A 12,573-nucleotide genomic window follows, 5' to 3' on the forward strand; every position below is an offset into this window, starting at 1 on the left:
GGATTATTAAAACCCAAGACTTCAGTTCTTGTGATCATGGCAATAATCCATTTTTGGCAATTGGTTACATTGATATTTCAAAGAGTAAAAATTTCTGAAAATTCTAGAGCTGAACTACGTAAGTCCATTTCTTACTAGACCTTTTGCATCAGAGGGAAAGCATAGGATAGGAGAGGAGAGCACATTAGAAATACAGACCAGGTAAGAAGCTTACAATGCGTCCATGGGCAGGAAGTAAACCCTTAAATTTATTTCCTTGATGTCCTTCCCTTTTTCCTCCACAGATACTTTTTTTCTTTCCTGTTTCTCCAGTAGACATTTAATTTGTTTTCATAAATACTTATTCATAGAAGTCATCTTTCTTGCCTTGCAAGATGCACAGTCAGGGGAAAAAAATGCCATAGATAGAAGTGACAGCCTTATTTCTCAGTAGTTCACATTCCAACCACTAAAACATGCTTACAGAATCAAGAACCCAGAATTATTTCTAATTATTTTAATGAAGTTATTCAGAGTTTCCAGGGACTCTCCTGTGAGTTCTCAGCCCCTGGGGTTTATTCTCCATGCATTCCCTCCCCAGCCCTGTACTTGGCTAATGGCTTCAGCTTTGCCTGCCCACTCTCCTGGTAAGATGTTGGCCCAGAGGCCCAGGAGGGTCCCAAAAGAGCCAGAGAGAACAGTAAAATAGGGAACAGGAAGTCAGATAAGTCCAGATTGTTGGCCCCCAAACATCAGCTCTTGAAATAACAGCTTTAATCCATTTTTGATAGTAGGTCACGTTGGTGTAGACTCCAGGAAGAGATTCACCACATCCTAATCCCCAGCTTACCAGTCCTATCAGGGTCCATACACCATCAATATGACATGACAGAGGCCCTCCAGAATCACCCTAAGGAAGAGATAAAGGTCATGAGCATAGTGAAAAAGGCCTTGAATAGGAGAGTGGCTACAAGAGGTGGAGAGTTCCTTAGAATGGGGCAGTGGAGCCTGCGGAGCAACAGAACTCTAGAGGGAGCGGGACTTTCCCCTGTATTAGGGGGAAAGCACAGGAATTCTAGAATCATAGAATTTGAAACTGGCAGAGATCTTAGCTCAATCTATATATCGATAGTTTAAAAATACTAATTTGTGATAAATTAATGTGATGTTTTTTCACTAAAGTTATTCAGTTGAATGAACTGCCCTTATTTTTATGTTTTTAGGTTCTTACAGCCTTTTTTAGTGTCAAAATAATCCTTTGTTATATAAACAATAGTAATAGTAAGTAGTTGGTGGTATGTCTTTCAATCTTGCTTGTCCTTTCTGTAACAGCCTTATTGTTATAATTCACATACAGTACAATTCACCCATTCAAAGTATACCAGTTTTTTAGTATATTCACAATGTTGTTCAACTATCACCACATTGCATTTTAGAACATTGTCATCACCTCCAAAAGAGGAGTCACCCTCATTTCCTCCCACCCCTCCAGTCCTAGGCCAACTAATAATCAGTCTACTTTCTGCCTTACAAATTTGTATAATCTGGACATTTCATATAAATGGAATAATATTATATGTGACCTTTTGTGTCAGGCTTCTTTCATTAAGCGTACTCTCTTCAAGGTTCATCTATGTTGTATATATTAGTATTCCATTTCTTTTAATGGCTGAATAATGGCAAAATGTGGATATACTACATTTCGTTTATCTAGTCATCAGTTGATGGACATTTTGGGTTGTTTCACATTTTGGCTATTATGAATAGCGCTGTTATTAACTTTTTATGTTAAAGTTTTTATATGAACATATGTTATTATTTCTCTTGTGTGTATACCTAGGAGTAGAATTCCTGGTCGTGTGGTAATTATATTTAACCTTTTGAGGAACTAACGGACAATTTTCCAAAGCAGCTGCACCATTTTACATTCCCACCAGGTGTATGAAAATTCTAATTTTCCCACATTCTTTTCAACTCTTGTCATATCTGTCTTGATTGTCGCCATCCTAGTGAATGTGAAGCCATGTCTCATTTATGATTTGCAAATAATAAATATACAGATAGAAAATCTTGGTAGAGATATAGAAAAGTATGTGTGTGTATGCAAGAGAGAGAGAAGAAATAAAACTAACTGATCATACTAGAACTAAAAAATAAAATATCTGAAAAATTTCACTGGATGAACTTAACAGAGAAATAGAGATAACAGGAGAAAGAGACAATGATTTTGAATATGGATTAATTTAGAGTATCTTGAAGATTAGAAAAAGAGAAAAATAAAATGAATAGATTCTGAAAAGATCAAAAAGTATAACTTACACATTTGTGGTTTTAACCAGAAGAGGAAAAGAGAAAAATGAGGCAGAATAATATTTGAAGAAATAATGAATAAAAATTTTTCAAGTTATGATGAAAGATAAAAGAATATATTTAAAAAGCCAAAAACTCAGCCAGTTCCAAATAGGATAAATACAAAGAAAAGCATATCTAACATATCACAATCAAATTTCTGACAGTCATATATGAAGGAAAATTGAAAGCAGCCAGACTAAAACAACTTGTCATACTCAGTGGAGGAAGACACAAATGATGGCTGACTGTTCATCAGATAGTTATGATCAGGAGACAATGGAATGACATCTTTTGAATATGAAATGAAACATTATTACTTGAAAATATAAAAAGATTGGCAATTCTATATCAACCTCCTAATATATTTAGAAAAATTTACGAGTTTGTAAAAAATCCAGTGACTAGTGGTTAGTTTAGCATTGCACTAGATCAGCAGTTGAAGAGATTAAATTCATATGTAAAAGTTAAGTGACTTGTCCAGGGTAACACAAGAATTATCATCAGAACCCTTGTATCTTGATTCCTAACCCACTATTGTTTACAGGTAGGAATACCTGGATCCACATTAAGACCTTATGTTAAAAAATTTCAGCAGCAGACCCTAACCTTGCAGGAATCCTTCTTATTGTGAATATCACCAGCACAAATCATGTCTTTCTTGACCACTGGGTCTAATTCTGGCAACATGAAGCCGACTGGGTTGTACATATATTCACAAGCTCGGTGGTTGATGATGGGTACTTCTGCTTCCTGGAGGGTGGAACTGTAATCAATACCTGTAAAAATAGACAGGAAAGAAAGGAAAAGCAATCTGGAAAGGTGCAGGGGCATCATTCAGTCATGATGTGCAAAATTTCTGAGTGGGAATTCAAAAGCAGAATGTAATCACTTTCCAATTGTGTGTGCTAGTGGAAGAATGTTTTTCGTACCCTTAATTTAAAACAATGGATAATTCAAAATTACTTTTATTTGTCTGAGGTTTTTTAAATGTGCCAGTGTGGGGTATTCCTAATGTTCCAAATAAAAATTCAGATATGTTTTCATTAAGAAAAGATGTGAGTATTCTAAAACTTTTTCCTTTACCACTTGTCTGCTCTTGTCTTTACTCCATCCTGGGAAACAGGTGACACAAACACTTTAAAAACATTAAGAAAACACTACACTCTCCCCAGTGTTAAGTCAGGTTTGTTAATCTCTTTCAGAGAGGTAATTATGTGTTTAAATTTTTTCATATCTGCTGTTGCAGCTACAGCTAGACTCAAGTCAGGATAGAAGAGCAAATAAACATATAAATGTCAAAAAAAAAGACATTTTATTTGAAGACTTATAGATAATATCACTAGGTTGACCTGGTTTTGTCAAAAAATATTTGTCTCAGTAATGATGTGACTAGAATCTGAACCTTCTGAAACGGGTGGGTATAAGAAGGTGACATATAACACAACCCCTTTCTCTACCCAGTCTCACCTTCATCCCCCTTAACTTTTCCCCATCCAGTCACCCAGCAAGAGCCAGGGATATTCAGCTGCTTTGTGGTATTGGGCAGGCAGATGGGCAGGATGGAAGAGGTGAAGTTAACTCTAGCAACCAGCTTCAATAAGGCGATGTCTGCAGCTATGTCTTGGGATTTGGGATGGAAAATGATTTGGGATACATGATGGTTCACAGTGCCATAGGTTGCTTTAAGTGATCCCAGTGACACAGTATATAACCAAGGAATCCAGGTCCTAAGGGGAAGAGAAAGTGGAGCACATCTGTTACAGTTGGGTCAGAACAACCTATTTGGGTGCAGCAAGCAGTAAGACTGTAAGAAAGGGGTGTACCAGACTGGGAATTAACCAGGCAGCTTCCAGCCTGGACTAGGGTGGTTTGTCTGCTTTTCTTCTTCCCGCCTTCCTGACGACTATTTTTGTTATTGTTCTTTACTGTTTCTGTGATCTCCTCTTACATGCTTATGGCGCCTTTTGTCCTGCATTTCCTCCCTCCCTGGCTCTCTTGTTCACCTCTCCCATTCTCCATGGTTTCAGCCATCACCTGTGTGCTTACTAGTCATTGGGTTTTTTATTGCCAGTTTTGATTTCTGAGCACTAGAGCTTTATTTCTAAATAACAATGTAAAGTGAAGTATAATCATCAAAGTTATATATATATGTATATATATATATATATATATACTATTTAAAATGTCAAGTAGCTTGAAAAGATGTACTAAATAAAAAGTGCTCTGCTCTACTGCCCTCAGTTCACACTTATCCAAAGGCAGTCAATTTCAACTCTTAGCTATGTCTTTTAGTATTTTCCTTGTTATTTTCAAGAAACTCTATTTACTGCTATTCATTTAGTTTTAGAATATTGTATTCCTATTGTGAAAGGCGAGGATTGAGCCAATAATTACTGCCAACCTTCTACTTCCTTTTCAGCATCCTCCTAACCAAGTATAATTTTTTGTTAGATCAATAGTTCATGTGTATGTTATTGTGACTACATAAACATTATTTACTGCTGGACCATATTGGGTCCTGTGAATACATTTCTTATAAATATTTTTGTTTGTCCTGGGGTTAATAATGGGATCTCGCCTTTTTGTTTTGTTTTCTAATTACCTATCATTAAGTGATCATTCATCCCCCACATTCTCTGCCAGAGCGTAAATCTCTCAGTATGTTAAAATCTTCAGGCATTCTATCAATACCTTTTTTTTTTTTTTAAGCCATCTGCCCTCTTGCTCCAATTCCAGTCTTGGTATTTTCCTTTATCATTTTCCTAGGATTCTCTTTTATGTTGTCTCTCCTTTTTTCCGGATCCCATAATTCCCTGTGTTTTCCCCCTTTATTTTGTTCAAGGACATTTTCCTGAGAAAATGTGCAGGAGAGATAGTATTTTTGCTGTTTTGTATATTTGCAAATATCTTGTTTCTGTCCAACACTTAATCAATAGTTTGCATATGGGTAGAATTCTAGGTTGGAAATAATTTTCTCTCAGTATTCTAAAGTTGTTTCTCATTTTCTTTGAGCTTTCAGTGTTGTTATTGAAAAGTCCCGTCATTTTGATTTCTGTATATATTAGTTATCTATTGTTGAATAACGAGTTACCACACAAGCTTAGAGGCTTAAAACACACACTCATCTCACACTTTTCTCACTTATCTCCTGGGCCAGGAATCAGGTGTGGCTAGCTGGGTGCCTCTGGCTCAAGCTCGTTCACGAGGCCGCAGTCAGGTGGGCTGCAGCCATCTCCAGGTTCACTCTGGGAGGATGTTTCCAAACTCCCTTACATTCGCAGACTTTGCATCTTCATTAGGTATTGACTAAAAACATTAGTTTTACATGGGCTTCTCCCTAGGCTACTCACCACATGGCACCTTGCTTCTCTCAGCAGTTCTGGGAGAAAGCTCAGGTTGTGAGTTTACGACCCCCAACAAGCTTTAGACAAAACTCCCTGACTGGTGTTTAGAAATCAGTTTGGCAAAAAGAAAAGTTTCTAATACAGTGCCTATTTTCATTATTTATTTCTTTTCCTACCTCTGTGCCCTGTCCCTAGTCCAAGGTGACCTGTGGTTTCTGCTTACCCATCTTACCACTTTCCTTTGTCTGTTGGTTCATTCATGAAACATTCACGCTTCCGGAGACCCTGTCTGTGGCCTAGGCATTAGCTAGAACTCACGTTTGGATGCAGTGTGCTGCCGTCAGGATCCACCTGTCGCTGATGAGGCAAGCTCCGCAGACCTGAGTCAGGCCAAAGTACAGGCCGGCCTGCCAAGGCCAGCGCCCCGCGGGAGCATCCTGGCCTCCCACTACCCGGCCTGAGTATGCAGGTTGTCCACACACTAGAGAAAGAAGAGAGAGGGAAACATGGATCTCAGTGTCCTGTGGTTCCTGTTTTCTCATCATCCCCAAATGCCATTTCTAGGACCTGCTTCCTCCCCAGCTCCATATGCCATCCTATTCCAGTTCCAAACCCAGTAGTTTTGGGCCCAAATGGAGACCACTCACCTGCCTGCTGGTCTTTCTTTTTGGAAGAACAGCATGGGCAAGACCCTAAGACAGACACACCGTATCATTAATATATAATAACACAATATCTTAATTCCCTGAACGAGGCTTTCCACTTATTTAAATTCCTCTGATTGGCATTCAAGGCAAAATTTTTATAACTGTTCACCCATTACTGGGAAGTCTTGATAATTATTACATACCCGCCTGCCTTTTTTAGCAGCATACATGGAATATAATTTAATTTTTACTTGGTGATTCAAGGTTGCCATCAGGAATATCAAGATGTTAGGTTGTAGATATGATGATGCCTTCAGATGCTGCCCATGTTTATAAGCTGTTTACTTTTGTCCTGTTTTCTTTAACTGAATTGGCATTTTGCAGTATTTGTGTATCTTTCCTTTTTGCCACCTGTTATGGCTACTCTCAGCCTATCTTGCTTTTGAATCGCCAGAAAAATAAATGAACAAGCTTATGCCTGAAAGCACTGAACAGCGTTTGTGCTTTTAGTTCCCTCTGCTTGAATTTCTCTTTTCCTAGAGCCTCTTAGTCAAATTATTCACCTGCTTCAAGTCTCTGCTCAAATGATTCCCCCTTAACGAAAACCTCGTTGCCTACCCTATTTAAAATTACAACATGCCTCTTCCATGCACTGCCCCTTTCCTGTCATAGTGTCTGTTACTTCCTGATGTGCTACATAATTTGCGTGTTCAACATGTGTATTGATCATAAGGCCCACGAAGGCAGAGATCTCTGTTTTGTTGACTGCTCTATCTAAGATACTTGAAAAGGCGCCTGGCATGTAATATCCTCTCAGGATTTTCTCGGGGCACACTACTGTAAGTCAAATCACATGAGCGAAGTGTCATCTTATTCTAAACGGTAACTTCTTGAGCCAGAAAACCTCTCCTCCCCTCCCCAGCCCACCTGAGGGGCTCACCCAGCAAAAGGGACAGCAGGAAGACACAGCCAGCAGGGCCCATGTCCCTGTCCTCAGAAACTGCACTTCCTGCTTCCTGGACTCAGGCTCCCAGGCAGACGCCAGAAGAGGGGCAGGACCAGCTTTCCCTCCTGGATGGAGTCCTCTGCTTCACCCCTTTCTCTCCTTTGACTTTCACTCAGGGCCAGGCACCGAAGGGACCAGACTTGAGAAGAGCACCGCACCTAGAAAGAGGAGCGGGTGGTGGGGAGGGGGGCGGCCTGAGGCGCCCCCTGCTGTGCGGGAAGAGCGGACGCCTGCTGGGTGGGGGAGGGGTGGGTGCAGTGGCGACGCCAAGGCAAGTTAGGGGCACAGGAAGAAACCGGGCCCTTTTCTCTAGCAAGGAAGCGGAAGATGGGCAGGGGTCTTCAAAAGCAAGAAATGGAAAAGAGAATCAGTTTTTCCTTATTTTTTCCTGGCTGATTTTTCCTTATTTTTTTCATCTTCTTTACAGTGTTAGCTGGAAAATATACCACGAGTCAGATTATTTGGGCAATACTTTAATGATAAGAGATTTGTGGGCAAGAAGTTTCGTGGGTTGTGAATCAGGATCAACACCTCAAGGTGGGTTGGAAGTAGGACTGGACAGAGGGAGAGTCAAACTAATGCATTGGCAGTGGATGTCTCTGAGCCAATGGCACAAGTTCCCCTGAAGCTGGAGTTGACCTGCAGAGATGTCCTGAACTGAGGCAGAAGGCCGGGCACGTGGACTTCTGCATGGTTGGATGCAGGCTGCCTCCAAGAACGGGGCATTACCTTAAGTGGGAGGCTCTGTTGGCGGTTCTTGGAATGGGACTTAGCTGTGAACTGTCGCTGCTGCTGGTTGCTGGGAGAATGAATGGGTTCAGTCCCGAAGGAGGATCTGGGTGGTGCAGCACAGCGCCTGCCACAGAACCCTTCTCTGTGCCTTTCCTGTTTTCTAGACCGATTGTTTGTAGAGAACTAGGTCTGTAGAGGCAGGATTCAGTGGACTCTTAAAGCATAGTAGTAGCATATTATTGTTCTCTTGTAGCTTAAAATATTGGGAGGTCTGAAAGATACACGTGAACAATTAAAAAGTAATAGAAGCCCAGAAAATTTAACTGCTTTGATAAGGTTTATTCAGTTACAAGCAACAGAGAATCACTGAACCCAGCTCAAACAAAAAGAGGATTACTTTAAAGATATTGTTATGGGCTGAAATGTGTCTCCCCCAAAATCATATGTTGAAGTCCTAACCCCCAGTACCACAGAATGTGACCATATTTGGAGATTGTCTATAAAGAGGTAATTAAAGTAAAATGAGGTCATTAGGGTGGGCCCTGGCCTGACATCAATGTTGTCCTTGTAAGAAGACAAAATTTGGAAGGCGAAATTTGGACATAGACTCATACAGAGGCAAAAGTTGGCCATCCACACACTAAGGAAGCCTGGAATACTCTCCCCTCATGTCCCTCAGGAGGCCCCCTTGACACCCGGATCTCAGACCTCTCGCCTCTATATAACTGTGAGAAAAAAACGTCTTGTTGTTTAAGCGGCCCATCTATGGTACTTTTGTTAGAGCATCCCCAGCAAAGGAATGCAGGTATCTATGGAACAAAAAGGAAAACAGAGTAGCTAGGACATCTCGGGGTACCATAGGACCGACCTGATGACCCCGGTAGGAGAGGAGAGCTGTAAGGATACAGGTTCATGCCCGTGAACTAGCTGTCTTTGGAGTAAGTGCCCCTATGCCTGAAGCGGGGGGTGGGCGGGTGCAGAGTACGGCCAGATGAGCAGTGGAGACAGTGGTGGGGCAGGTGCTGGATTATCTGTATCTCAATACGGTGAGATGTCTGCCTCTTTAAATACATTTCTTTTTCAGATATTAGAAGTGAACACTTGAAAAAAATAATTTTTCCATTTACTTTTTTATTGACACTATTACAGATGCCCCCCATTGCTCCCCCTCCTTTGAGCTCCTCCACCCAGTCCCGCTCACAGCTGTGTGCCTTCACCACAGTGTTGTCTGTCTGTGCCCATGGCCATGCATATATGCATACATATCCTTTGGCTAATCTCTTCCAGGACCCCCACTCCCCACCCCTCTGAGATCTGTCAGTCTGTTCCATGTATCCATGCCCCTGGTTTTATTTTGTTTGTCAGTTCATTTTATTCATTAGATATGAGTGAAATCATGTGGTATTTGTTTTTCTCTGACTGGCTTATTTCACTTAGCATAATATTCTCCAGGTCCCTTTGTTGCAAAGGGTAAGAGTTCCTTCTTTTTTACAGCTACGTAGTACTCTGCTGTATAAATGTACCACATATTTTTTATCCATTCATCTAAAATATATAGACCCATTTACTTTTTACTGACTGCCACAACTATGAATTTTTACCTGATTTATATTTTTCAGATCCATTCTTCTTTATTTGTATCTTGATGGAGATGAGAATCTACTACTACTATTTATTTTAGTTCCTTCATAGATTTTTTTTTTAGTGGTTCTTCTTTTAGTCACCTGTTTTTGTGTGTGTGGTTTATACATTCATTCTGATTATGTGTTTATCATGCACTGTGCTTTTTATCATATATAATTATTCTTTTAGTGATTTTCACCTTGATTTTTTCTGAAATTAATATTGCAACATGTGATTTTTGTCCTAATTTAATTGAACAAAAAGGTTTATTCCTATCACAACCATCTGGGTGGGTATTTCAATTAACTTATAGTATTCACAGACCATTTTATCTATTTAGTCAACTTATTTAAGTATAGCTTCTAAAAAAGTCAGACCTCAGTTTGAGATTTGCCTTCAAGTCATGTTTGGAGTAAAGGTAGTCATTTTGCAAGACACCAAAGCTCTGGACAAGTCTTTCTATTGATTTATCAAAGGAACAAAAATTTGACCAGATATTCTTTTCCCTCTGAGGGTCTGTGGTTGTCCTACATCTTTGGACTTTTATTTCCCTGCATAAATCTGGTCACTAGTCAGTACTATTTACGTGAGTTGGGTGGTTCATAGAGTCTTTTCTTTTTCCTTTTAAGTGTTTTATAAAAATGTATTTTTGGTTTTGGTTCTAGTTTAGTTGGAAATAAACTTTATTGGGAGTAACTAAGATATCAGCACTTTACTTGGAAATTGAAAGTAAAAGGAAAGAATTAAATAGTTATCTTGCTTTTACTGTCCAAACTATAGTTCAGAGTAACAAAATGGTTTAGTTCATGAGGGAAGAATTCCAGCTAATAAATGTGGTTGGACTGATAGAACTTGAAAAGCATCGCTTGCAGCCCCTCATTAGATTGATTCAGGGGATGATTATCAGTAGCTGAAAGCAGATGAAAGGTTGATGGGTTGTTGAGGGCATTACCATTCGAACCCTGTTGTCAATCGTAGCATCGTGGAAAGTAGGGTAAGGCGGGCACGTGCCTCCTGATGTGACATAGTATCAAGCAACATCCAGTGAAGTGTTCTTGTCCAAAAATGTGACCTCTCTCAAGTTTCTGCTACATACAGCAAATATAGGGATAAAAGAGTAGGTTAAATTACAACACAACGAGCTTAACAGTCAAATCCATAATGTGCTATATTTTATGAAACAACTGACCTGGTTTCTATAGTAAGTCAATTATGTGAGGGTAAAAACGGAGGAAACACCTCTAGATGAAAAGAAACTTAAGAGGCAAGTGTGTGCATGTCCCTTGTTTGGATTATGATATAACAAACCAACTCCAAAAGACATTTTGATACAAGGAAGCAAATTTGGTAATAAACTGGGTATTAGATGGTATGAAGGAATTATAGTTAATCTTGATAGGTGTAATAATGGCCTTGAGATATGTAAGAAAGTGTTCATTTTTGAAAAGGGAGTTGGAATTGTGAGTCCTTTCTAAATCTAAGCTAAACTCTTTTGTCATACTGGAGAAATCTGTGGCTTTCAGCTCACAGTGCTACTCTGTCATTTTGATGGGGATGGCTCTATGACCTTCAGCAAGTCCTTTCCCCCAAGACCTTTGTTTTACTATTGTAACATGAAGGAATTATAGGTAGTCATTGATCTCAAAGATTCTTGATAGATGTAACATTAAATTATGCATTGCTCATTCACCTATTTATCTTTATTTTTGTTATTACCTCCATTTTTCCTCTGCAGATATTGTCTTATTTCTGGTTTAGCAACCATGAAACATGTTGGGTTTGCCGTTTCACCACCCCCTTGCTTCTTCTAAGATAAGGACTTGCCAAGAAGTTGGAAGCAAGAGAGCAGGTGCTTAGCGGCCCCTCCACTGGCCTTCCTGAAGACAGCTCTCCGGCTCCCTGGTCCTGCTCTATCTCCAGGTCTTAGATTCTTCGTTCTCAGATCACTACCTTGTTATCATTAGTTATCTGTAAATATCTCTGCTGTACACAAAACTGCTGGTTTGGGAAGTGGCAATATATTGTTGGTGGTAAGAGATTTCATATTTCTCGTGTGGCTCTGGCTAAGTGACAGCCTTTCCATCTCTGTAAAATGGGAATGATAATGCCACAAAAGATTTTTGTAAGAATTAAATAAAATCCAGGGCATGTTCTTAGCTTGGATTTCGCTTATTTATGCATGCAATAATACATCGTAGCTGCTGTTTTTGTGGTTGTTGAACTAATATTCCAGTTTTATTTTTATTTATTTTACTTTTTTATTGAATATATTAAGGTGACATTGGTTAATAAAATTATATCGATTTCAGGTATACTGTTCGATAATGCATCATCTGTATAGTATATTGTGTTCACTCCAAGCCAAGACTACTTCCATCACCGTCCCCTGCCCCCCGCCCCCATACCCTTTTCTACCTCGCTTTCCTCCTGGTAATCACCATACTGTTGTCTTTATCTATGAGTTTTTTTCCTTTTTTGCTTAATCTTGTCACCTTTTTCACCAGCCCCACAACCCCTCTATCTATGAGTCTGTTTTTGTTTTGTTAGTATATTTTGTTCATTAGATTCCACATATGAGTGAAATCATATGGTACTTGTAGTTCTCTGATTCTTGAAAACAGGTCATGATGATGATAGCTTCAATTTATGTTCATGCCTGTAAACCAGGGTTTCTCACTCTTGGCATTGTTGAGATTTTGGGCCAGCTGATTGCTTGTTAGGGGGCCTGTTCTGTGCATTTTAAGATGTTAAGCAGCATCTCTGACCTTTATCTACCAAACACCAGGAGTACCACCCACCCCCAATTTTGACAACCAAAAATGTCTCCAGACATTGCCAAATGTCCCTAGGTTGAGAACCACTGCTGTAAAGCAAGGATGCCACTTCAAGG

General features: G+C 39.7%; 2 protein-coding genes across 3 annotated transcripts in view; one reads left to right on the forward strand and one right to left on the reverse strand.

The window, feature by feature from the left end:
* Positions 1-12,573, forward strand: part of SH3D19 (SH3 domain containing 19) — a 139,374-nt gene that overhangs the window by 20,803 nt on the left and 105,998 nt on the right. The window lies entirely within an intron of this gene.
* On the reverse strand, positions 460-7,305 carry PRSS48 (serine protease 48). Its single transcript, XM_054595594.1, is given in 8 exon segments — positions 460-606; positions 609-722; positions 725-889; positions 2,938-3,107; positions 3,799-4,058; positions 5,994-6,156; positions 6,734-6,742; positions 7,263-7,305. Coding segments are annotated over 8 exon segments (1,071 nt in total).

The sequence above is a fragment of the Pteronotus mesoamericanus genome, unplaced genomic scaffold (genome assembly GCF_021234165.1).
Source record: "Pteronotus mesoamericanus isolate MK-2021 breed Mesoamerican mustached bat unplaced genomic scaffold, CSHL_Meso_final contig_163, whole genome shotgun sequence".
Taxonomy (NCBI): Eukaryota; Metazoa; Chordata; class Mammalia; order Chiroptera; family Mormoopidae; genus Pteronotus; species Pteronotus mesoamericanus.